Source organism: Antennarius striatus, chromosome 11 (genome assembly GCF_040054535.1).
Source record: "Antennarius striatus isolate MH-2024 chromosome 11, ASM4005453v1, whole genome shotgun sequence".
Lineage (NCBI taxonomy): Eukaryota > Metazoa > Chordata > Actinopteri > Lophiiformes > Antennariidae > Antennarius > Antennarius striatus.
The window spans coordinates 20,917,530-20,944,316 of record NC_090786.1 but is presented as its reverse complement, the minus strand read 5'-3'; the positions used below and the strand labels follow the sequence as shown (position 1 = coordinate 20,944,316).

Here is a 26,787-nt window from a genome sequence, read left to right as displayed (position 1 = left end):
AGCTCATTCCACTAAGTCTTGGACTGGGGACCACAAGTCGCTGGTTCAAGACCCATGTCAGGAAAAATTAAAGTAATCTTCATGTAAGTTATGCACTTCAGTTTGCACATGTCTTTATTTCTTTGTCATCCAGTTTAATACTATTTCATTATTTTACTTGAATTGTAGATGCTACACGTTTCTATTTATGTATTGTATTTTAGAAATCAACTTTGATTTGATTCCACATTATAGTGTAATAACTCGCTAGGTAACTAATTCATTACTGTAGGTTCCATGTAGATAAGGGTCTGTGGTGTTGTACCAGCAGAGGGCGCTCCAGGATAGAATATATTTAGATAGATGCTTTAATATGTCAGCAATACAGTACAGAGGAGATGCAGCAGGGGGCGCTGTTATTTGTTTATATGTTCTGAGTGAAGCGTGGACTGGAAGGATCTTCAAAATAGTTGCGAATTTCAACATGCTGTACATGACATGAATGACATGCGCCCCCCCCTCCGCTACTTAAGACTCAGTTTACCACAGCTCAACATTCAGACACGTCTCCAATATCACAATGAGCCAGCACAATGACTTAGAAGTGCTTTTGGTTGACTCCCACACGGAGGTCAGCCCCCTGGTGTGGTGCAATGATAATATATGTAAATGAGGTGCTATGCCTGAACCAGACAGAACAAGAACAAGCCAGCCTTGGGCTGTCAGAGGTTACTTACCTACAAACTTCATGAGTGTTTAGTAATAAATTCCAGCGCTGCAGTAATAGTTTAACGCTACTGAAGTGAACAAAGTGAAACAAATGACAGATTTCTGTAGAGCATTTGATTTCAGTTATATCAGCCTGATATAAAATGTAAAGAAAAATGTTGTACTTTGAGTGAGACACAAAAAAATACTTTGAAAATAGTTTTTTTCCCCCCTTCCCCAGTGTTAAATTTCCTTGACTTCACTGTCAGTGACAGCGAGGGTCCCCACACACATTTACAGGTTTATAAATGTCTTTACGCTCACAGCATGTCATTGAATATGTCCACGAGTATGCATTCTGCTTTAGTGGATTACACACATGTACGAGGTGACATGTTGTTTTCCATGTTTCTCTACAAACCAGATATCGATCACCCTTGTGATGGATCAGCGTACAGTGCATGTCAACAGTCAGGGAGTCGTAGAACAGTGTGCTGCACACACCCAGAAGAACATACATTATTCCTCATACTCCCTTCACTTTGAGACATTTTTGTCATTTTTCATTTCCTAAAAACTGGGCTCACCTCTCTGAATGTCTGCATTTCTTTTCCTCCATGCATTTTGGATGCATGTAAGAAAATGACATTCGTGAGTGGGCACAGATGTTAAGTTTGACCCTCTAAAATTATTAACAAAGACCTGGATGGAGGCCAAGTCTCCTGGTGTGAGGCTGCTCCAAGGACAGACACAACTGTTGTGTGTTTTCAGGAACAAGGATTAAATACGACCCCTATAAATAAATAAATAAATAAACAAACAAACAAACAAATAAATAAACACCAGTGAATGTTATGTATGACATGTATTAGATCTAATGAAAGTGTGAATTGAGTTGACCTCATGATGAGAGACGCAACTGGTTTTCAGGCTCATAAATTAAGGTGGACGAACACACACACACACACACACACACACACACACACACACACACACACACACACACACACACACACACACACTGAATCAGACTACTCCACTCAAACGTTGTGCTCCATGTTGGTAAAGGTCGCAGGGACCCGAAGCGGAGGATGGCAGACAGTGTTGCTGGGTAAAGACTCCCGCGGTCCTCCCTGGGTGCCTCCGGGGTGTGACCGTCTCCTCTACACACCAAATCCAGTATTTTTCCATCAAGTAGCGCGATGGACCACGTGATCACCAGAGAGGAGAGAGGAGGGAAAAAAAACAACGCTGTCATGTTTGCATCTTGGTTTGACAGCGGTGGGCGCTGCGTCCCGCTCCCCGCGTCATGGAGACGCAGACGGGGCCAGCAGACAAACAAAAACAAAAACAACAACACAAAAAACGTCGCGTCTTCCGCGGAAAGCGACGTTACACATTTATTAAGTCCAACTCGCCGTTAGCCATTCGGGGCACAAATCCCGCGTCCAGGTTGGTGTTTGTAGCCCGCTCCGCGCGTGATGGTGTAACCACGCCCACTCGTGGCTGGTGGAAAATTACCAGCTTCACAAAGCAACAGGCGCACGAGCCGTGGACGCGTCCCGCGGGCCGGGAGCGGACCTGCGTGGGACGTCCACGCCGCGTCCAGCCTCAGGTTCAATCACGGTTAGAAGTAGTGGAACTCAAGCAGGACTGGATTTGTTTGTTTTTTTTTAAATCTCGCCTACGTACGCGACGTAAAGGAAATTACGAAGCGTTACATTTATGAGTAGAATACATGAGTCTTATGACTGCTAACAAACAGGGGTCGCGTACTTATTGCTGTACCGATAAGCGGAGTCATGTACAAGTCCATTCTTTATGGGAGTCTGCCCTCTTTTTCTCTCCGGGCGGAGGAGTCGCGTGGGCGCTTGAGCGAATTGAAATAGACTGACAGCTCCGTTATCCAATAGGTAATCGATTTGGAAGTCTGGCGAAAGCTACAGCCAATCACAACTCGGGATGGGCGTAACCCCAGTCCAAACTTTACGCGGCGCCATCGGGTGAAAACTAAACCGAGATGGAATCTCCCAGTCTGAACCGGTTTCAACCGGTTGCGAGTTAGTTGCTGGAGAGAGGAGAGGAGGTGCGGGCACGCAACCTTTACACCGCCCCGCTGGAAATTTGTTAGAGTAACGCGTTAATTAGTGAATCAAGGCGTACTTTTTTTCGTAAAATGTATCGGAGTAAGTCATTGGTGAATTTGCCGTGATAGTAGTTTTGGACTCCAGTGGCTGTGAGCAGCCAGACATCACTCACTGCCGGAGCTGGACACAGCGGACGCCGCAGAATTAGGGGATCAATCAACGGGGGACACTCAAGTACCCGGTTTATCGTTAGCTTCTCTGGCAGACGCCACTCTGTTCAGTCACTACGTCGGACTGTAGGTAGGTGCCAGAACGTTTATGCTGTGATTAATGGCTTTACGCGTTTACTCAGTTGTGTTAACGTATGATTATTATCCGTAACAGCGAGTGTAATTCAGACCCATTAGCATCGGCTCCACCATTAGAACAGCCTGCGACTGTCCGCTAGCTGCCATCCCTCACTTCATCAGGATTAGCTGATTAGCTGCTTGTCACAGAAGTAACGTAAGTCAACACAGCCGGAGCTGCTCGCAGCTTCACCTGCGACACTGCAGCTCAACGCGGTGTGAATGAATCCGAGTCACTCCCACCTCGGTAGCATCACTCCCGGCTGGGGGGGGGGGGTGCTAGAACTTCAAGTTTACCCCAGTGGAGGTGTCACTCCTGGGGCAAAACAAAGCATCAACTTGCGTCAGAGGTGCTGATGAATGATGGTCAGATCAACTCTGGTCTCATCCTGGTGTGTGTGTGTGTGTGTGTGTGTGTGTGTGTGTGTGTGTGTGTGTGTGTGTGTATGCGCGCGCGACCCAGTGCCGTCACCATGTAGCTGATGTGGGCACCCGCTATGAAGTGTGCTATGTCAGCGTTCACGGATTTAACATAAACCGGCCGTCAGGCAGTACAGGTACACGTACAGGTACACGTACACGTACAGGTACACGTACAGGTACAGGTACAGTTAGATGTTTGTTGGAGCAAGATGCTTTGTTCGCGTCATCAAAGCGGAGCAGGCAGCCTGCTGGCCGAGAAGAGTGAGGTGTCATCTGCAGATGTAAACAACATGACGTTGTGTAAAAGGTCCAGCACGTGTTTCTGGTAACTTTAATATGTTGATGTAAAAAAGGAAGTGGGAGTTTTTGGTTTTATAAATCGATTTCAGATCTGTTTGTGTGTGTGTGTGTGTGTGTGTGTGTGTGTGTGTGTGTGTGTGTGTGTGTGTGTGTGTGTGTGTGAATATAATGTGACGTTAAGCAACCTCTCTTCTGTCAAAGCAGAACACTTCTTATCAATTTTGCATCCGAAGTGCTTTTTCTGAACCCGTCATCCCTTCATCAGAACTGACCAAACTTAATTTTGTATACTTTTGGATGAGGGATGTGCTTGTGATGCTTGAGTCTTCCTTTTCACACCATGATTAAAAAAAAAAAAAGATGGAACATTTTGTAAGATGTCAATGGAAACAGAATGTAATTATTTTTGACCTGTTTGTAATTGAATGCAGTACAAAAGTGTTTCATTTTCACACTTATAATTTTTTCCACAATATCCATTGTTCTGTACTTTTCTGCAACATGTTTGAGAAAAGTTGGGATCTTTAAACATTAAGTCAGCATTCAGGATGAGACAACAGGAACTGTGAATTCAGCCCTAATTTTGTTTGATATAAATGAAGTTGTTCCGCGTACCATCACAGATGTACAGATTACACCCCCCCTCTAGCCACCCAAGTACATTTCACAATACCCAAATATTTTCCATATGTGTATGTGGACTACAGTAGTCTGACCAGAGGACACGTTTCCTCTGTCAATCCTCCCTGAATAAGAACTGGTCCAGCTAAGCTGGTTGTTGTTATGGAGTCTGAGCTTCCATCTTTGAGTTGACTGACATTTTCAGTGTTTCTGAACACATGGCAGAAAATGATTCATGGATGCATTAAATTATTATGTTAGGGATGATTGTATGGTCTACAGGTGATTATTATGATCTGTGGGTGGTGAAATTGTCTGATCTTTGCTGCGTGTCGAGAAACATTTTTCTGATGTTGTTGAACGTCACCACACGTTGACATGAGAATGACAGAGCATTTTGTGGATACTTACTTCATCCTCAGTCATGAGCAGTGTTTGCCAGGCCAAAAGTAAATGAATATGCCTGATAAAAGCTACATATCAGAGCTGTCCAATGACTTTTTACAGTGTACTCCAGGCGTCTGATATGTTGAAAGTTGAAACTGCAGCCATGTCATTCATTGTCTTTTAATGTTTGAGCATAGAATTAATGTTTGATAGATATTCGAGTTTGCTGTAGATGGTAGCCATCCACAGATGTTGTTTGTGTAGTTTAGCTCCATACGTTTGCCCTTTAGAAGTTGATCCTCATGGCTAACGATTAGCTGACTAATGAAGACAATCAGTTTGCATTGCTTATTGCTAACAGTTAGCATTCATTGACAGTGATGTTTGTTTTGAGCCAACAACATTGTTTTTGCTGCTACATCAGATGATTTGCTGAAACATGATAGGACATGTGAGACGGGCAAAGGTCAGCACAAGTAAAGATTTGTTGACGAAAAAATAAATTTTAGTCAGCCACTGCAAAAAATGCAAACTTTTTGCAGTGTGAGTTATGTCAACATTGCGTTCAGTGTGTGAAAGTGGTTTCTCTTTCTTTTTTCCATGAATTACTGGACATTAGAGGATGACTCCTGAGCGTCCCACAGACATCTGAATAAAACAAAAAAAGATAAAGTGCAGCAGTGAACAATGAGCACTATGTGCATGAAGTGTTAATGTAGTGCAAATATTGATTAGTTTGATCTCATTCTTAACTATACCTATTGAACAAGAAGATGAAGGCAAATACAGGTTCCAGAGCGCCTGCTGTGGCGTCTGATTGAATCTAACAGCGTCAGGTGACCATCCTGTGCACCTTGTCTGTTCAGGGTTTTTTCTGTGGGTTCCACCAGGCCTGAAAAATATTCTAGTGGAAACACACGAATAAACCCCATTAACTATGTAATCTTCATGTGTTTAGGAACATTCACAACTGTCGTTTGCTCCTGTCCAACTTGAGATGTGTTGCTGCAAAAACCTCAGTATCAGTTATATACAAAAATGAATTAAACTCATGAATTATTACTTCGGATATGTTTGTAGTGTTTTAAATTCAGTATCAAAGAGAATTCAGAACATTCACATTCTGTTTTATTAATGTTTTACAGAGCGTCTCACCTTTTTTGGAATAAATGACAACTCACTGGTGAGTCTGAGGGGATTATTGTGTAGTGATCAGCTGTTTGGAATTGTTTCTAAACAAACAGTTCACATGACTTCTTGAATGTGTTCAGTGCACTCATGACCCCACCCTCTGCTGTCGTTGTTTCAGAGCTCTATGCCAGCAATTATGACAATGTTAGCAGACCATGCAGCACAACAGCTGCTGGACTTCAACCAGAAACTGGATATCAACCTGCTGGATAACGTGGTCAACTGTTTATATCATGGGGTGGGACCACAGGTATGCTGCAAAACATGGAAGTTCTTTATATTATTGGGAGTGTTGTCATGTATGTTGTTTGCTTGTTTATGTCAAATCTTTGATTATTATTATTATTATTATTATTATTATTATTATTATTATTACTGCAGGAAAAATTTAAATTTAACTAAGGCTACCATTTTTGACAAGCTGTGCTTTTCTAAAGAAAATACTCTTATCTCACAGCTGGACTAAAATACAGACTGTATATTTGTTTTTGTTTTTTTATAATAACTGCCAAATAGCTCAGATGTTGTCATGTTTTCTTAAATGCCTTTGTAAGTGCATTGCGGAACTTCCTTGTCAAATCTGAAGTATCACTTATAATTATTTTGTAGCAAAGAATGGCACAAGAAGTGTTGACGCATTTAAAAGAGCACCCAGATGCCTGGACAAGAGTGGACACCATCCTGGAGTTCTCCCAGAACATGAATACCAAGGTAAGCTGGACCAGGCCAGAAAACATGGATGGACACATGTGTACTTGTGCTTTAAGGAAGCGCCTACATTCACAATTACACATCATGAAAAAACAGCCATAGTGGTTTGTTAACAAAATATCGAAAGTCGTATGAAGACTTAAGATAGTTATAAAGCAGCTTTATGAACATACCTTACTGCCCAGCTGGATCTAGATGAAGATGAACCCTGTTCTCCTACATTTTAAGTTGCATCATCTGCATTTACTTGAGTACAAGTTAGATTTTTGAATCTGGACATGCCTCCCGATCCAAGTTACAATAGTTCTTCAAAACAATTGTGCATGTAAAATGTCATGGATATCATTTTCCTAAATACTGAGTCACAAATTGTAGAGCTCTATATTCCCTCTAATGCTTTTCATTTGGTCCATAGTCTCTAAACGACCAGAAATCTAAACTTGAGGTCCTAAGTATGGAAGGCTAGGCTCCTGGCATGCAGCTCCCAGACGTAGCTTTAGCACCTCTCACAGCTGCTGGGGTCGCTGTTGACATGAACTGGAGCTTCTGTCATCAAGAAAAGTTCCAGAATTGGCTCTTCAGGAGAACGAACCACATTAGTATGAATCTGATGTCAGAGCAGTTACACATGTTGGTGAGAGGGTTAATTGTGTGTGTACTCATTCCTGATTGGTGAGCAGAGATTGTAAATAAAGAAAGTCCTTTGTTAGTCATTGGGGCACATTTGGGCAAAATAAATGATCATTATTAATCAATTAATCAAGGCCAACAAGTCAGGGACAGCATGTCAGATTAGGAAATAGTGCTGTTGCCTCACAGCTAGAGGGCCCAGCTGAGGACCCGGGATCTTCCTCTGAGGACGTCACATGTTCTCCCGTGTCTGTCTGTCCACAGACATGCTAGAGTCCCTTGGTGACTCTAAATTGACCTTGGGTGTGATTTGTTGTGTGCCTTTTTATGTCTTGGTCCTGTAATAAACTGGCAACCTGTCAAGGGTGAACCCCGCCTCCCAGTCAGTCAGCTGGGTTAGGCTCCACCCCCACCCTCTCCCTTGACCCTACAACACGATAAATTGTAACAGGAAATTATATTTCATTTCTTTTCCACCCAACGGGTCAAGGCGGATGACCGCCCTCCAGAGTCTGGTTCCTGTCCGGAGTTTCTTCCTCAATGAGGGAGTTTTATCCCCCACCGGTGTCGCTCTGGAGGATTCTGTTGGGTCTCTGTCTGTTAAAGTGCTTTGATTTCTCTTTTGATGTGATTAAGCGCTTTATAGATAAAAACTGATTGATTGGTTGATTGAAAATGAGTGAATGGGGAGAAAAACTCGTTAGTAATAATGATAGTATTTTAAAGACATATCGCTCGGCCCTAATCCATAACTTGCATTTGTGATAGTTGGTGTTGGTGTCAATTATAAATACAGATTAGTGTAGACAGTTGGACCTATGGTAGTGATTCAGTCTTCAGACCAATTTAGAGATATACAGCTGTGTTAACAAAACACAATGGCTATGAGAATCAATAATAATCAATACATCCTACAGCCATACTGGAAATGAACTTTTGTGTACTGAGCAGGAAGTAAAGTTCAGTGCATTCACAGCTTCCTCAAAGCACATAACTTTTGCAACATTAGCAGTTGTCTTTTGTGCTTGCCTGTGAGATTGTTTTAACACTAGCATTCATCACTAATGTCTGAGTCCTTGTATCAACAGGGATTTGTTTTCTAGTTTTAAATTTGTAATTTGTCATAAAGAATGAGGTCAGAGAACTAGAGGATTAAAAGTTAAACTGAATTCCTCATGTTTAAAACTGCATCATGTAGATTCACTTCAAACAATTGGAATTTCATCATCAGTACAGTCATTATATTTGAAAAAATGTAATGAGTTAAAGCTGTGACTATTTGATGTTAATCACAATGTTCCATTATGTTTATGGCTTGTAATAGGAAGAAAAGAGGTGTGTCATCCTGTGCATCATGACACAGCTAGACTTTGACGGCAGGCCGCCACAAGGTCTACCCTTTTTTAAATTCCCTTTGATTGAATTCTGTTCATCGTTTCTATTGCATTTATTTCATTGGACAGAGGGACGATGCAGGCTGGATTCACGTGGAGCCAGAGTACAGAGACAATGTGTTGATGGCTAATTTTCACCTGTAGGGATCATGGCTCTGCTTGCTCCGTGCTTCTATCATCACATCCTCCTGTTGTTTTTTCATATCTTATCTTAATTTTCCAACTAAACAATAGCATTTTCCAATCAAACCATCAAAGTTTCAATACTTCTTAAACTCCTGTGGTGGCTTTATCTGTGTTGTAGTTAAAGGTGAAACAAACTGTCAGAAATGTCTGCAGGACTCCAAGTGACACGTGTCACAGTCTCTGTAACGAGATTTCACCTTTAATCTACTTGCATCTGTTGTCTGTAGCACATTCCTAATACTGCTTTTTCCTATTTAAACTGTGTCATGTATGAATATTCTATGGATTTGTCATATGCTTGATGATCCCTACAGTTGAAGTAGTGGAAGAAACATTAGTAAACCTAATAAAACGTTTATTTGCTATATTTCTTACCTGTGGTTGGTCTTGCTGTTCCTTATGACACACCAGTTGAAGCAATCTTTTTTTTTAAGCTCACCTTTGCCATAAGCATAATATTTATTTTAACATAGGGAAATAGACTAATGGATTAGGGTTGGGTATCACTGTTATTTTGATAGTTTTCATTCTATTTATCTGCTCTGGTTTTGAATAGGACTGTGTTCACAGACACACAAAATTCCCCGGTACTCTATTTGAATCACTTTCCTGCTTGCACGTCATCATGAGATCATTAGCCTCAGTCACATAGGTGACATAGCCTCCCTTTTACAAAATATGCCAGCAACCTTTATTAGAAAAACGTCACTCCTCCTGAGGCATACGGAAATCTTGTGGTCACAGCCCTTCTTCAGTCCCTCTTATCTGTGTTTAACAAAATCAGCTGCAATTCACCAAGAGGGTAGTTAAGCTAAATGGCTAAAATTTCAGGATCCTGTTGTTTTCCCCAGAGGCTTGGTGATTATGCCCACAAATTGCTAGAATTTTGCTAATGAAAACTGATTGGACCATTAATGAGTTACAAATGAATGGGATTCAACACCGTTCATCAATGTGTTCTGGAGCTGACAGGCATTTTTGAGTATCATTATTTTTCTTCTTCCCTGACAAAGCTGAGATTTTGAGACTGTTTCAGAGAACACACAATGACACCAATGTGTTCTGTTGCTCTCGCAGCACCAAAGCATTCTCTCAGCATCAGGTGAAGTGGTGGTTCCATTATGAGATACCTCTTGGAAAGCTTGTTCCCAAAGTTCAAATACTGCAGAACCTGGTGTTGAGCCCTGTGAAGATGGTTCCATTAGGAGGGAACCACCTGTTAGACTGTTCCATTGGGGGAACACCACCTGTTAGACTGTTCCATTGGAGGAACACAACCTGCTAGACTGTTCCATTGGGGGAACACCACCTGTTAGACTGTTCCATTGGAGGAACACCCACCTGTTAGACTGTTCCATTGGTGGAACACCACCTGTTAGACTGTTCCATTGGAGGAACACAACCTGCTAGACTGTTCCATTGGGGGAACACCACCTGTTAGACTGTTCCATTGGAGGAACACAACCTGCTAGACTGTTCCATTGGGGGAACACCCACCTGTTAGACTGTTCCATTGGTGGAACACCCACCTGTTAGACTGTTCCATTGGGGGAACACCACCTGTTAGACTCTTCCATTAGTGGAACACCCAACTGTTAGACTGTTCCATTAGGAGAGAACCAGCTGTAAGGCGGTTCTACTACGGGGAATCAGCTGTTAGATGGTTCCATTTGGGGGGAACCGGCTGTTAGACCATTGTATTAGGGGCGAACTTGCCAGACGTTTTTGCATCAGTTATTTTTAGTGTTCATGAATGAACTAAGAAACTAATGACCATTAAATAATTTGCTTAGCCAAGTTCAAGTGTCTGTTTTGAAAACTTAGACTGCCTGTTTTGGCATTGTGCTTCATCAAAGCAGTTCGATTGAGATAAGTGATGGTTGTGAATGATTACATCCCGCTTCAAAGCGGTGATGTAATTGTCAGTGTTCGTGTGTTCGTCCGTTCGTTTGTCCGTTAGTCCACCAATTATCTTCACAACCGTTGCAGATAGAGAGATGAAACAAAAAGCACATAACTCGGGCACCAAAGGGGATGAAAATGAGATGATGACCTTGACCTTGGGAAAACTAGGTCAAGGTCCAATTTTACTTCTTTACACTCAGGAACCGGATAAGATAGAAAGACGAGGGAGAAGGCCAGTGTGAGTGAGACCATAGATCAAAGCTAGTGCTTTGATCAATGACAGTAGGTCAGAGCACTAGCTTTGATCTTTGACCTATGCAAGTAAGTCTAGGTAAAATTTTGAATTCAGGGGTGTCGCGGGATATCGCAGTCTCTGACTTCCTTGGTTCTGGTTCTTTTGAGCTATGATTACATCTCACTCGACAATTATCTTTTAAAAATGTCATGATAGAATAACATCAGTCATACTATAAGCTCCACATCTTGGTGTTAACACCAATCAGTTTGACTGAAGAGCAGTAGAGACAGGGTTTGCCTTCAGGAGTTACCAAGGCAACCTTGGTCTAATAAGCCAGTTCTAGGTTGGAAGAAAAGCTTTCTTGATGCCCAACCCTACATAGTGCCTGTAGAAAGTTGAACAAAGCTTATTACATCTTCCAGATCATTAGACTCAATCCTAGCCAAGGCTGGACAATGGACTGTTGTGTTTTTCCTGTCTTTGGCTGTCTGGTGTGATGCTGGGGGAAACAGCAGGACTTCTGCAGTGTTCCAGCTTAATGCTGCTCACAGATTAAATAAAGAACACACAAGCAAATATTTTGCATACAAAAGAAATCTGCATGAAAGTCCAATCCAGTTTAGGAATGCAAGTTGTTACAGGCTGGTCTGCTTTAATACTGTTTTTGGTTCATATAAAAGTTACAAATTGCTTGTTGTCATAATAGCATTATCCTAATTCTCTCCCCCCCTTGCATGTTACAGTACTATGCTCTTCAAATTTTGGAAACGGTTATCAAAACAAGATGGAAGATACTGCCCCGGAATCAGTGTGAAGGTAAAGCCTAACTTTGTGTTATAGTTCACAACACATTTGATTTCTGTTAGTGTTGCTTCCCTTTTTGTAGTTGTGACATGTGGTTGCCAAGTTGAGGAGTGTTCCCTGAATGAGCATGTTGGTTTCTTACCTGCTTGACTTGCGCTGGTCACTGCAAATCATGTTCGATAGTTAACCGCTGGTTGATAAGGGGGAAAGACAGGAACACCCCAGCACTGATTTAACCTACCTGAGAGGCATCTTCAATGGAGTACAGGAACTTCAACTTATCACTGCACCTGCTTACATTGCTTGAAAATGGCAGTGTTTGGATTTTTTTATTCAGTAGTGTATTTCTAATCCGTAAAAAGGCAAACAACTTTTTGTGTGTGGGAAAATATGATCATCCCAGTGTTTTACAGCTTATTAATCATATTGTACCACAGTGGAAAGATGGGCTTGAGATTGGCATGGATCAGTCCCTGACAATGGGTCTTTCCTGACTGTTGTCAAAGTCAGAAATTTTTAGGATTCATACACAGGCTTTTAACTGGATGGAAGATTTGAGATTTCATCAATAACTATCAAAAACATATAGCATCAAATGCTAGTATGAATAGTCAGTACAATAATTTAATATGGTTAAAACAAAAATATAAGGATTCTTCTTCCCCTTAGCCTCTTTCATTTCCGGTTGTACTTTAATTTATCTCAACATTTCGTGTTTACTTAAATTCATTGTACTTTGTTACCGCCTATTGAGCTGTTTTTTTTTCTTTTGTTTTCTGAATTCGAAAACAATGGGAGGAAAATTGTCTTAAAATATTTTTGGTCTCAGCAAATTAAAGAAAAAACAATGATGAAATTTACCAGTAATTAATAATTGCAAATCAGTTGATTCTGCCTCCCTCCATTCTTCTATTATTTTGCTCTAAATTAATTTTTTCCATTGACCTAAGACTTCCCTACTTCTGACCGTAGATGCCTGAATTTTGTTCAAGTGGCAAACCCAGTGCAGGGCGACTGGCAAGTATGTCTTTTCCCCCTTGTGTCAGAGTATTGCCTTGTTTTCGGCTCCGCTCATTACACCCCAACACATAGTTTCTAGAACTGAGTACAGATACAGTGTAGAAACAAATGCGAGGGAGCTGAAAACACATTTTTGAACATGCTCTGCTCACATTGACAAGATTGACTGTCTTGTTGTAAAACAGCTGGGGGAATGTAACTTCCACTGAACTGACCAGATTTTTTGCCCAACAGAAGTTCAGTGGCAGCTGCAACCCACATCCACGCGTTTACCAATGAGCTTTGCAAGAGTATGTAAATGGAAGAGTATACTTTAAGTTACTTAAGAACTGGAATAATGTCACTGTCAGTTAGGTATGTGATAATAAAGTGTTTAGGTTCCTTACAGTTTGATGCAAAATGATTTAATCTCCATGTTGTATTAGGGTCACTGGCAAAATATACTATTTATCAGCAGTTTACAATAAAAAAATTAAATAAGTAAATAGATCAATACTACAGATTATCCAAAAGATCCAGAAAAGTTGTTTGAGTATTGCAAAACCAACTAAGTTACACTAAGAAATTTGGGGATGTTGTTCAATGACGCAATGAAACTATACCGGAACCTTTGGGACCTCTGGATCAGTGTAATGTCTGACACTGAAAAGAACACCCTACCTAGAGTGAAAAGAGCACCCTACCTAGAGTGAAAAGAGCACCCTACCTAGAGTGAAGCTTGGCAGGGGCTTGGTGATGCTCTGGGGATGCTTTACTTCCTGATCCATGGGAAACTTGGAGTGCATAGAGAGGACCAGGATCAATCCAAGGATCAAGAGATCTTAGAAGAAAATGTCTCATCTTAATGGAAGCTGAAGCTCATTGAACATTATTGGACGTTCCAGAAGAATGCTGATCCCAAGAAATGATGGATCATTCCAGAATGGCCTTCAGTCACAATGTGGTCGTACGCCTGTGTACCAAAAGGAGCCTGTCCTCCTCTCATCCATCCTTGACTGAATACATCTGCCCTGGATCGGGTTTACAAAGATGGTCAGATGTAACCCCCCCAACCCCAGTAGCCACTCGTAGCCCCCCCCCCCCCAACAACCATTAGCAGTCACTACATTATGAGATAAAGGCAGTATGCATGTTCCTAAATACCTTATTTATTGAGATGAATACTGACATGACATTGTGCTGGGATTTATCTGAGGTTAACACTACTTTATCACTATTGTAGTTTTTTGTTTTCATTTATTTGAACTGTATTTGGTTATTGCAAGCACCTGACAAATGGTATATTTTGCCAAGATAATCAAATATACAATGGGGGTTGAATCTGGTAATGTGTAGATTTACAGATTTTATTGCCACATGCTAACCGTGTTCTTCTGATATTTTTTTTTGTGTTTGCCAGGAATTAAAAAGTATGTTGTTGGTCTCATTATCAAGACTTCATCAGATGCATCAAATGTGGAGGTGAGTAAACTTTGACTTAAATGGTGGTTTGGGGTTATCTTATTTAGAGTATGACTTGTAACAGCAAGGAATTTGACAAAGAAATGAGCAACAATGAGCTGCATGTTGCTAAGACCGTTTCACATTTATTAATTATCTTTGACGTTTATGATGAACATATTTAATATTGCAAAAAATCTATTTTGTGAAAATAAATCTTTTGGACAAATTTCAGTGTCAGGCTTACAACAATGTTTATGGTTTTGGTATTGATAGTCATGTTTATACGCTAAAATAAAACGGTGTTCGTTCGGCGTAGCGTGTCAGTCATCACTTCTCCAACCGGTCTCAGCGACCAGGAGTAAAGCTGGTAACCATAGAGCTATGTCAAGCCAAAGATGAGGAATTCAGCCGCTTTTCAAAGTTTTCAGGCAATAAACTACAGTCCTCCAACAACCAGGGGGTGGGTCGTTATTTTCCACTTGCAAGGGCAAGTTTTTAAAAATTATTTTATTTATTTATTTAAACTTCTCTCTTCTAGCTTTTGAACTATCAGTATCTTGTGGTTTTGTAGATCTGTATGGGTGTAAGCTGAACGGATTTATGCTGTCGACACAGGACTTGAGGGCATGTGCTTTATATTTCGGGGAAAAAAAATACATTTAACATCCTAAAAACGGGTAATTGCGTGAATGAGAAAACTTTGGTCCAATTAACCGATAATCGGAGTACTCAATTTCAGTCCTACTGGGGTTAGAACGAGTCACTTCTCTTAGACTTGATGACATGCATCACATAGAGCAGAGTGGAATATGGGGATTGTAGAGATCACACCTAACATTCACTTTCATTCATTGTCCTCTGTTCTATGACCCCACTGTCTTCGGATATGGAGAAAAACAATGCCGCATTTGGTTACATGTTGATGGAGTTACACTTTCTACGAACTTAAAAATGCATTTTTTCTCTAGTAAATCATGTTAGTGGTACTCAAACTGTTGATGTAAAATGGCACAAAGACAAAAATACTGTTTAAATTCCCAGAACAGCATTAAAACAACTAAACATGAAACTAATAAATTGAAACTTATAAATATTGTATTGAAAGCTAAACTGGAACTCAGAAATGACGGTGACCTACAGTTAAATGCTAGAGGACAAGTTGCTTTAATTGTGAAGGTTATGTGGCAAAGGTATGTATTGTACAAATAGAAATGTCTATTTCACTGAATCTTGTCTTGAAGCGTTTGACGACTAACTTCATGATGAAATCAGCTTTCCAAATTTGTTTGCATCTCTGTGAAAATAACATTGTAGAAACTGATCCGATTCTTCAAGCATGACCTATATATTATATAACTGCTTTAGGATTATCATAATGAAAATAAAATATGAAATGTCAATATGAAGTTGCTTTACTGCTTAATATTTGACAGCTAACCCATTTTATATTTTCCTAAAATTTTGTGTTTTCCTAAAATAATTTTGATGATACGAAGAAACAAGCTTTAGCTCTTAGAATGACATGCATTCATTTATCCCTTTTTACTTTATAGAAAGAAAAGGTGTACATTGGGAAGCTAAACATGATCCTTGTTCAGGTAAGTCTCCAATGCTAATGACAATATGTCGTTAGTTTTCATAGCTCTTATCTATAAAAGCCTGACAATATTCTTAGAGGTATATTTAATTGATCCTTAACAGGTGAACAGAAGGAAGTGAATATTGTGACTGAGGCTTTTAGGTGTGCCTTATAGTGTGGATAATACTGTACTTAAGACATAGAAGTGATTGTAATCTAATGGATTTGTTACTTCTGTTGCTTATTTGATTGTGTTGTTTTTGGCTAGTGATGAATGGTGAGTTTAGGAGTGGAATTTAAAATTGAAGCTACTCTCTGCTAACGACAATGTAAAGTCTGAGTGTGACTGACTGAAGCACACAGGGATCTGTCTGTGGTTCTACCACCCAGAGTAAACCTAACTGCTGCTGGAGTTCCTGGGTCAAGGTGACTAGTTAGTGTCATACTTGTCACCATGGATACCAGACGATGTAGATAAGATAGATGATCATAAATCATGATTTACAATGAAGAGAAGTCTTCTGTCTTGGGAGTCTGGAAGTGAAAATAATAAACCAAACCTTGGTTTGTTCAAATGGTAACTTAATTTAATTTTTGTGTGTGGATTATAGAGTAATGTATACACAATGAGGTGCTGGTCGCAGGAGAATTAGCCTTACAGCACTATCTCTGACTAGTTTTGTTAGGTCAGTACCAGATGAGACGGCTTCATGCTCCTGTATAGACCCATGAAAAGAGGCTGATTCCTGGACCCTAGGTTCAGTGTGGATGGATTTGATTTGGGCTTTAGAGTCTTCCATCTGTTTCCTCGGCTGCAGTGATGCTGTGTTACCTGAAGATGTCACTCTTAATTCTGTCTTTGCAAAGTTGCTTATGATGGAAGAGTTCATGATTCCTTTTCGAATCAGGTTTTTTTGTATTTTTTTGTTTTCATAGAAATATTTGAAAGTAATACATTCATGTATTGCATTTAAAATTCGTCAGCAATGACACACAGGATGATACAGTTACCAAACAACGTATTGCTCCGTTGTTATTTTTCAAATCATTTCACCTTTTTAGTGAAACGTGATCTTTCTTAACCTGTGTAAAACCAAACTTTATGTGTGTAGATCCTGAAACAGGAGTGGCCCAAACACTGGCCCACCTTCATCAGTGACATTGTGGGGGCAAGTCGTACCAGCGAGAGCCTGTGTCAGAACAACATGCTGATTCTCAAGCTGCTCAGTGAGGAGGTCTTCGATTTTTCTAGTGGCCAAATGACCCAGGTCAAGGCCAAGCACCTAAAAGACAGGTCAGCATACGGCTCAAACATCTGCAAACACCGGGATTAGGTTTTAAAGGCGTCCCAGGTGAACCTCGCCTCACGTTATGTCGAGTTGCGTCATTCTCAATTTAAAAAAATAGTACATGGAAAAATAAAAGTAGAGTTTACGTCATTTTACTCCACTTTACGTATTTATAATATTGGAATTGTAAACCGTGAAAAGCACATAATATTATGTTACTGTGCAATAACAATTAAAACATATTCGCCCGTAGCAAACCAAAATGCAGAAGAAGGACATTAAATGTCATTGTTTGTAAGCATAAACTGGATTTATCTTAGCCAAATATTATAGATACACTGTATATACTTTATTAATCCCGAAGGAAATATTATTGAATATTATTAAATATTATTGAAAGTGCATTCATAAATATATATTTGATTGAGCCTGGAGACAAGTTAATTCAACTTGCGCAGTACTGTACAGTACTGTATAAATAGAGTACTGTACAGTACTGTATAAATAGAGCACTGTACAGTACCACTGAAAGATGTAAGTCAAGGTTTACCTGTATTGCAAAATATACATGCAAATATTTGTGGAATATCACATGACAATTGAGTATCGAACTTTGTTTCATCAGAGGCTCCACATTAATGCACCACATGGTGTCCAGAAATGTTTGTGTTTCTCTGAAATGTCTTTGTTTTTTTTCCTTCAGCATGTGCAACGAATTCTCCCAGATATTCCAGCTTTGCCAGTTTGTGATGGTACGCATATTTTCCTTCCTATCTGTCTTGGATAATCTTCATCTTCAGTTTCCGCACCAGCATTTGACTTTCAGCTGTTTGTCTCATAGGAAAATTCCCAGAATGCCCCTCTTGTCCACGCCACTCTGGAGACACTCCTACGCTTTCTCAACTGGATTCCTCTGGGATACATCTTTGAAACCAAACTGATCAGCACATTGGTGTACAAGGTGTGTAAAGAGTGCTATGAAACACGTTTATCCAGGACCAGGTGTTGGCTTAACAAAACCTCCAACAGGGATTTACTAGTAGTGTTGAACTGAAGCACATGAGGATAAAATTACTGAATAATACTTTTTTTTTTTCTTACTAAACTTTGGGCCATGGAAAAGTTGTTTTGAATATTGATCTGGGTTTAGGTTGTAAATTATGGATCACTTTTTTACTTCCTTCCAAATTTTGAAGATAGCCTATTTTACTACACTTCCAATATCAAAACTACTAAGCAGTATCCACCATAGCTGGAGACAGCCTTTGAGTTCAGTTGTGCTCATGTAGTGTTTTAAGTGTATAATCAAGAGACTGCATGAAAATAGTGACCCGTCCTGGTTCTGGGCTCCAGCGAAGGTTATTGTCCTAGAGGTCAAACTTTTCAAGAGGCTGATAGCAACATAAATCTAGTTTAGTCGTTCCCTCTCTTCACGTTGTCTGATGATTGGTGATTTATCACCTATGAAGGTTAATGGGCTGAGAGAGGAAGGAGAGATAAAGATGTTAATGTAGGTCAAGTTCAAGTAACCTTGACAACCTTCAGTAAAAATTTAATGTATAATATTTAACAATGTGTGTGTGTGTGTGTGTGTGTGTGTGTGTGTACGTACATGAGAGATGGAAAGGTCCACTTCATTGATAGATTATAATTGTTAGGCCTGTTCGTAGCTGTAGTAAATCTGACTTCTCACTACTTTGTTGTGTTAAACGTGAAAGTGAATGAAATCGTTCTGGTTTATTTCCAGTTCTTGAACGTGCCCATGTTTCGTAACGTGACGCTGAAGTGCCTCACGGAAATCGCCGGTGTGAGCGTCAGCCAGTACGAAGAGCAGTTTGTGACTCTCTTCACCCTGACCATGTGTCAACTCAAACAGGTGACAAAACATCCAGCTCTGATCACGCAGCGTTCACACTCACGCCTCTGGTAGTCCCTGAATCTGATTTCAATCTGATCGATGTGTGCAGATGCTGCCCCTGAACACCAACATTCGTCTGGCCTACGCCAACGGGAAAGACGACGAGCAGAACTTCATCCAGAACCTCAGTCTGTTCCTCTGTACCTTCCTTAAAGAGCACGGGCAGCTGATCGAGAAGAGGTTCAACCTCAGAGAGACGTTAATGGAGGTGAGAGGAAACACTGACTGGTTTGTCAATACAATGTAAACTGGACATTGTGGTCTGAACGCGATCGGGCCCCTTTTCAGGCCCTCCACTACATGCTGCTGGTGTCAGAGGTGGAAGAGACGGAGATCTTTAAAATCTGTCTGGAGTACTGGAACCACCTGGCTGCTGAGCTCTACAGGGAGAGTCCCTTCTCTACTTCCACTTCCCCCCTGCTCTCTGGTAACCAGCACTTTGACGTGCCCCCACGCAGACAGCTCTACCTTCCTGTACTCTCTAAGGTAACGCACAACCCATGACGTGTAACTTATTGAAGAGTTATTCGCTTTAGATCTAAAGCAAACCTTGGCTGATCTGTTTTCTGCTGAATGAAACGTTTGAATGGATGTTAAATGAATGAAACTGTTGTACCTGAATTTGTGACAGTAACACAACACTTCATGTAGAGCTTTACCCCCATACCCAGATAGTACCCTATAACGTTTTTGTGTTTACCTGTCGTTCCAGGTGCGTCTGCTGATGGTCAGTCGGATGGCCAAGCCTGAGGAGGTTTTGGTGGTGGAGAACGACCAGGGAGAAGTCGTCAGAGAGTTCATGAAGGACACAGATTCCATCAACCTCTACAAGAACATGAGGGAAACACTTGGTATGAGTGATAAAAATACATAAGTTCACATCCGCTGCCATCATCTTCACTGTGAAATCCCCATAAATCAGGATGTAGCTGTAGGTTCAGATGCTGTGCAAGATGAGCATCTGAGGAAACGGAGTGAAGTCAGGAAGTTATTTAATCTTACAGTAGGGTCCAGTGAGTCACCCCCCTCCTCCCCCACTGAGATTCTTCCTCTGTCCCCCAGGATCCTTTTCTTAAAGAGATAAAATCATGTAATCATAAACTCATTTAAAACTACAGGGTCTTGGAATTGTTTAAGGCCTCAAAGTATTTCTTAGTCATCCCGGCCACATGGTGGTGCTGTTGCCTTGCTTCACTGTGTGTGACGTAAATAAATGTCTCTTTTCTATTTTCGTTACATCCAGTTTCACTTATGTGTGCCTGTGGATTCCTTAGACCTCCCTTTGAGGTCATTGGGGTGTGATGTCAGCTGGAGGAGGAGGATGAACACACATTTATTGTCCTCTAATTGTCCAGAAAGTGACCACAGTGTCCAACTTATTCCTGGGAATATATGTCTTCTATCCTTTCAGTGTACCTGACTCACCTGGACTACGCAGACACGGAGCGCATCATGACAGAGAAGCTTCACAACCAGGTGAACGGGACAGAATGGTCCTGGAAGAACCTGAACACCTTGTGCTGGGCCATCGGATCCATCAGCGGGGCGATGCACGAGGAGGATGAGAAGAGGTTCCTGGTCACCGTCATTAAGGTACATAGTAGGGTTTCCAGAAGCTAAACAGCTCCTGCATTCTGTACGTCTGTAAAGCATTCAGAGGATGGAGAGTCGGTGATGAAGACTCAGTTAACAGAGATGTTCTGTCTGTTAGGACCTGCTGGGCCTGTGTGAGCAGAAGAGAGGAAAGGACAACAAGGCCATCATAGCGTCCAACATCATGTATATTGTTGGCCAGTATCCACGCTTCTTACGAGCCCACTGGAAGTTCCTCAAAACTGTGGTCAATAAACTCTTCGAGTTCATGCACGGTGAGAGAAAACTGTTGTACAAAATACTACACACCCATCAGGGATATGACATCAGTCTTATTTTGAAATGTTTGATGTAAACACCCCTCTGCCCCCCCCCCCCCCCAGAGACCCACGACGGCGTTCAGGACATGGCCTGTGACACTTTCATCAAGATTGCCCAGAAATGCCGGCGCCACTTCATCCAGGTGCAGGTGGGGGAGGTGATGCCCTTCATCGACGAGATCCTCAACAACATCAACACCATCATCTGTGACCTCCAGCCCCAGCAGGTGGGTCAGCTGACGCTGGGGGGGGCATTCGTCAGGAGCTGTTTGGGTTTTCTCCCTCTGATCCTCCAAATGTTTCCGTTTGGATCCAGGTGCACACGTTCTACGAGGCCGTAGGCTACATGATAGGAGCGCAGACGGACCAGGCTGTCCAGGAACACCTGATAGAGAAGTACATGCTGCTGCCCAACCTGGTGTGGGACAGCATCATCCAGCAGGCCACCAAGGTGAGACAGCCAGACGCCGAAGCAGTCATCCAGCGGATACGGATACGGATGCTGATCCAGTCTGCTTCTCATCAGAACGTGGACATCCTGAAGGACCCGGAGACGGTGAAGCAGCTGGGCAGCATCCTGAAGACCAACGTCAGAGCGTGTAAGGCGGTGGGACACCCCTTCGTCATCCAGCTGGGACGGATTTACCTCGACATGCTCAACGTCTACAAGTGCCTCAGCGAAAACATCTCCGCCGCCATCCAGACGAACGGTGAGGGGGGGGGTGATTCTGCTGCCACCGTGTGCTGATGACGGGTTGGTGTGTACGAACTGATGCATCACAGTCCTGTTTCTATAGAGGTCATGTGTCGATCTCAAGGCCCGGGGGCCACACGTGGCCCACCACACGTCTAAAAAGAAATAGGTCAAAGGTGTGCTTTGAGCAGAACTACATTTCCCACAATGCAGTACAGTATTTTCCACACTATAGGGCGCACTGGATTATAAGGCGCATGTCAATGAACGGCCTATTCTAAAAACGTGTGTGAGGTTAGTTACAGCTCACGTCACCTCTCAGTATTTAATTTTAATTTAAAAATGTTCATATTATTATTATTATTACACATTAATTGAAATATGTCACGCCTGTTTTGTTTTAATTATCAAATTTTTTATAAACATGATTTATAACTCAAAGTTGAACTTTTGAAAAGTGTTGATATTTATATATATTCACGACTTGATAAGGCCTCCTTTACATGAATTTCTATATTAAGTTAATCATTTAATCTTTTAGCAGGCAATTATTAGTAAAGTTAAAAAAAATCCTTCAAATGTTTTAATTTACTAGAAATCTAAGAATAAACATCATTTTCTTTATCTTTCAAAAAAATACTGGCAAAAGTTTGGAACTTTTCTGTTATATTATACTTTTTTCATTTCTGTAAAAAATATAAATTCAACACTTTTGTTTTTGCTCATTTAGTTCCGTATTTTTTTAGATTGACGCTTTCCAGCTCACGTAAATATTCTTACCTGTTGGTAAAGCCTCACTTGTTTAAATGTGTTTCCTGTTGAAACAATTGTTCTGAGTGAAATGAAGAGAAATGTAGAAAATCTATGAGTTCAGCCTGTAGATGTGATATTTTATCACACAGTCCAAACGGAGCGTTGGTCACGTGTTCCACCTGTGTGTTCCACCTGTGTGTTCCACCTGTGTGTTCCACCTGTGTGTTCCACCTGTGTGTTCCACCTGTGTGTTCCAGGGGAGATGGTGACCAAACAGCCTTTGATCCGCAGCATGAGGACGGTGAAACGGGAGACGCTGAAGCTGATCTCAGGCTGGGTCAGCCGATCAAATGACCCCCAGATGGTGAGAAATCACTCTGAGACGTTGTTGACACGCATGAGGTTGGGTACCATTGACCTTTGAACTCATATAGTGCAAAACACAGCAAGAACTCCAGTCCTTTGCTCCCTGTAGTGACAAAAATACAACACTATGTGTAAAAACAGAAATTAGCTAAGATCATTACTAACGACCAGCAGGGGGCAGCAGTGTGCTGCTGTAGAGTCTAGTTTGCCTCACCCAGTGGAGAAGAAGAACCCTCGGGTTGCTGTGAGCAGCGGTTAGCATTACGCTAATGGTGTGCTAATCATGTTCCACCTGTGTTCTCCAGGTGGGGGAGAACTTTGTTCCCCCCCTGCTGGATGCCGTCCTCATCGACTACCAACGCAACGTCCCCGCCGCCCGAGAGCCCGAGGTCCTCAGCACCATGGCAACCATTGTCAACAAGCTGGGCGGACACATCACCAGTGAGATCCCCCAGATATTCGACGCCGTCTTCGAGTGCACCCTAAACATGATAAACAAGGTGAGCGCTGGCCAATCGGACGGCCTGTAATCTAACTCGTGATCCAATCACAGCTGGACACGCAGGTTGGTTTTGACCTGTGGACGTTTCTATGGAAACGTGATAAACAGTTGTAGACTCAACACCTCAGGTTTAAATCTACAGCCAAACACCGTATTGAATTGTTTGTTCTTAGAAAATATTTACAACCTTAACCTAATGTTGGTGTGTGTGTGTGTGTGTGTGTGTGTGTGTGTGTGTGTGTGTGTGTGAAATAATTGTAAACTAAGTCTTTATCATAATTGGATAATTTTCTAATGTAAAATCATTTACAAACATTATTTACTGTTTTTTGTATTTATTTTAATGCATTTTCATTCTTCCAGAAACATTTTAGAAGGAATTTCCTTCCTTCAAAGTTTAGTCTGGCTGCCATCATTGATTTCAATGCGTTTAAACAGCTAAAAACCCCAGACACACGTTAGTAATCAGCTGCTAACAGGCGCACACAGACCTGTAAAGAATGAACATTTTAAAGTTACATGAACTCGTGTGGTTTTTCTGGCAGAACTTTGAGGAGTTTCCCGAACACAGAACCCACTTCTTCTACCTGCTGCAAGCTGTGAACTCCCACTGCTTCCCAGCGTTCCTCACCATCCCTCCGGCCCAGTTCAAACTGGTGCTGGACTCCATCATCTGGGCCTTCAAACACACCATGAGGAACGTGGCCGACACAGGTGAGCCGCGCCCACACACACATTTTCACCGCGTCTGTTCAGGTGTGTGTGTGAAGCACCAGTTTAATAATGGAATGCAGGGTGTGTGTTGTGTGTCCCATCATGCCACTGGCCTGCAGCGATCATTGTTTCTCCTCCTCAGGGCTCCAGATTCTCTACACGCTGCTGCAGAACGTGGCTCAAGAGGAAGCGGCGGCTCAGAGCTTCTACCAGACGTATCTGTGTGACATCCTGCAACACATCTTCTCTGTGGTCACCGACACGTCACACACCGCCGGTGAGTGTCGACGCGTGGACCGCCGGTCCAGATCATCCGTATGTGTGACGGGTTCTGAAGCCAAAGCGTGTTGTGGTCCCGTAGGCCTGACGATGCACGCCTCCATCCTGGCCTACATGTTCAACCTGGTGGAGGAGGGGAAGATCACCACCGCCCTGAACCCCAGCAGCCCCACCAACAACCAGGTGTTCATCCAGGAGTACGTGGCCAATCTGCTGAAGACCGCCTTCCCTCACCTACAAGAGTACGAACGGACTCAAACACACACACACACACACACGTCTGATGTGGTCACACACACACATTCGTTGATGGTGGTTGTGCTCTTGCTTGTGTCAGTGCTCAGGTGAAGGTGTTTGTGACCGGCCTGTTCAGTCTGAACCAGGACATTCCTGCCTTCAAGGAGCACCTGAGGGACTTCCTGGTGCAGATAAAGGTGTGTGTTTGTGCGTGCGTGCGTGCGTGCGTGTGTGTGTGTGTGTGTGTCTGAGAAAGAAAGAGAGAGAGGCTCGACGGTCATCAGGGAGGTTAAGCATTCTGGCGTCCAGTGGACTGAAAGCAGCTGCACAGTAACCCCCGGGGGGGCTCAGGTGCTCCTAAAACACATGTGTCAAACTCAAGGCCCGGGGGCCAAATGTGGCCCCCCACATCATTTTATGTGGCCTGCAAGAGCATAAAAGGTCAGAGCGTCTAAAAATAAATTGGGCAAAAGTGTTCTTGAATCAAAACTACATTTCCCACAATGCAGTAGTTCAGCCCATTTTAACTCTGATTAAAATAGTTTTGAACATGTGGAACAAAGTTAATGTCCTAACTTGTGTCTGATGTTATTTTTCTTTATTGATTGATAGTTTGATCCTTGATTGATGGAGTTCTGTGTTTTATAACCTGATGAATTCAAAGGATTTATGTTAGAACAGAGAAACAAACAAACATGTTTCTCTGTCTAACTGTAACGTTTGGAACTAGAATCAGTCATAAGTTCAGAGTTATGTAACATTAAGGAGTGTATTTTCCGCACTATAAGGCGCACCTAAAAGAGTTTGACCCCCCTGTTCTGTTGGGATGGGGGAGGGGCTGCGGTGCAGCTTAACTCAGGTGTTCTTCTGCTCCAGGAGTTTGCGGGGGAGGACACCACAGACCTGTTCCTGGAGGAGAGGGAGGCGTCGCTCCGCCAGGCCCAGGAGGAGAAACACAAGATCCAGATGTCGGTCCCGGGGATCCTGAACCCCCACGAGATCCCCGAGGAGATGTGTGACTGAGCAGCAGATCAACCAAACTGTACAGTTCTCCGTAACCATAGCGACTACGACGAAAACCCACGAGCGGCGGGAGGCGACTCCCTTCCTGGAGAGCAGGCCGTCCCATTGGATGTTTGTTGACCAAAACAATGCCAACATGTAAATGAGTACAGCATCACCTTGTGGCCCTTTTTAATAACGTGTGATTTTTGTGTGATATCTTTCAGAACTGTTAGTTGAACCTCGTTTGCGTTTGTGGGTTTTATTCCCAGACGCACACGACGAGGTACCGATCGTGACAAAACCCAACCGTCTCCCGTTTCTGCTGTTCTCCAACGTTTTTGTTTTTGTTTGTTCTTTTCCTTTTCTTTGCCTTTTTTCATTTTTATATATACATAAATATATATATGAGTGAAACTGGGTTTTGGCGCAACAGAGAGAGCATGGTCTTTTAGAGGCACACGCCGCTCGTTTGATGCACCGTGGCATTGTGGGAGTATGTGATCTAACAATGAAGGTTCATCAGCATCTGTTGCTGAAGTTTTGCTTCACCTAAAGATTTTTTTTTTTTTTTGTGAAGGCAAACCAAATGTGTGCATATCATCCCTGTTGTATAGCATCTTAAATACCATGGGAACATTGTTTTTCCTTTTTATTTTATTGTTTGTTTGTTGTTGGCGTGTGTGTGTGTGTGTGTGTGTGTGCTGTCGGCTAGTCGACATCAGCATTTTGTTTTCCTCTAAGAGGATTGTTGCTCCCTCGTGGGCCTCATTGATGATGGGATGTTTTAAAGGCTTGGTGGTTTATGGGTTTAGTTGGTTGCATCTTTAACAGCTCCTGTTTAACTCAGAAGGTTTGGACAAGTTTCAATTTGACTAATTTAGATTGTTTACCATGCAGTAGTGCTTCGCACTACCTTTAGAGCAAAATGACAAAACTGGGTTTACATTTAATTTTGTATTTTTGCATTTTTCATTTGTACCTGTTTTCGGTTGTCCAAATAAACAACGTTTTTGTGCAGAGAGCAAATGTTTTGTCAGTGAGTTGAATTAGGAAAGGAATGTATAAATGAAAATAAGTACCTAATCTCCAATGGCAAGTTTCCCTTCACAAGGTGTTACATTTGTTGTGAACTTTTTGAACTGATTAAAGTTGAGAATTTTATAA

General features: G+C 41.9%; 1 protein-coding gene across 4 annotated transcripts; it reads left to right on the top strand.

Moving 5' to 3' along the window:
• The first annotated feature begins 1,306 nt into the window (after window positions 1–1,306).
• xpo1b (exportin 1 (CRM1 homolog, yeast) b) lies at window positions 1,307–26,787 on the top strand. Of its 4 annotated transcripts, XM_068327344.1 has the most exons (26): window positions 1,308–3,074; window positions 5,998–6,035; window positions 6,162–6,293; window positions 6,653–6,754; window positions 11,851–11,923; window positions 14,331–14,392; window positions 15,928–15,972; window positions 17,066–17,247; window positions 17,946–17,994; window positions 18,084–18,203; window positions 18,990–19,118; window positions 19,210–19,368; window positions 19,449–19,646; window positions 19,873–20,011; window positions 20,572–20,753; window positions 20,872–21,028; window positions 21,137–21,300; window positions 21,390–21,524; window positions 21,600–21,783; window positions 22,778–22,884; window positions 23,192–23,386; window positions 23,934–24,102; window positions 24,245–24,379; window positions 24,464–24,623; window positions 24,719–24,815; window positions 25,495–26,787. In XM_068327344.1, the coding sequence occupies exons 3-26, from the start codon at window positions 6,168–6,170 to the stop codon at window positions 25,639–25,641; spliced, it is 3,216 nt and encodes a 1,071-aa protein (XP_068183445.1). In that variant the 5' UTR covers window positions 1,308–3,074; window positions 5,998–6,035; window positions 6,162–6,167; the 3' UTR covers window positions 25,642–26,787. The 4 variants fall into 4 exon arrangements, with proteins under 4 accessions (XP_068183446.1, XP_068183445.1, XP_068183448.1 ...); XM_068327345.1 differs by lacking the exon at window positions 5,998–6,035 and having other exon boundaries at window positions 1,307–3,074; XM_068327347.1 differs by lacking the exons at window positions 1,308–3,074; window positions 5,998–6,035 and adding an exon at window positions 12,884–12,932 and having other exon boundaries at window positions 6,256–6,293.

Bases quoted from the DNA above. Each gene is read 5' to 3' on its own strand.
- xpo1b (XM_068327345.1), top strand. From the start codon at position 6,168: ATGCCAGCAATTATGACAATGTTAGCAGACCATGCAGCACAACAGCTG. The intron at 14,393-15,927 runs GTGAGTAAACTT...TTTACTTTATAG, and splicing joins CAGATGCATCAAATGTGGAG to AAAGAAAAGGTGTACATTGG. The intron at 19,369-19,448 runs GTGAGAGGAAAC...GCCCCTTTTCAG, and splicing joins TCAGAGAGACGTTAATGGAG to GCCCTCCACTACATGCTGCT.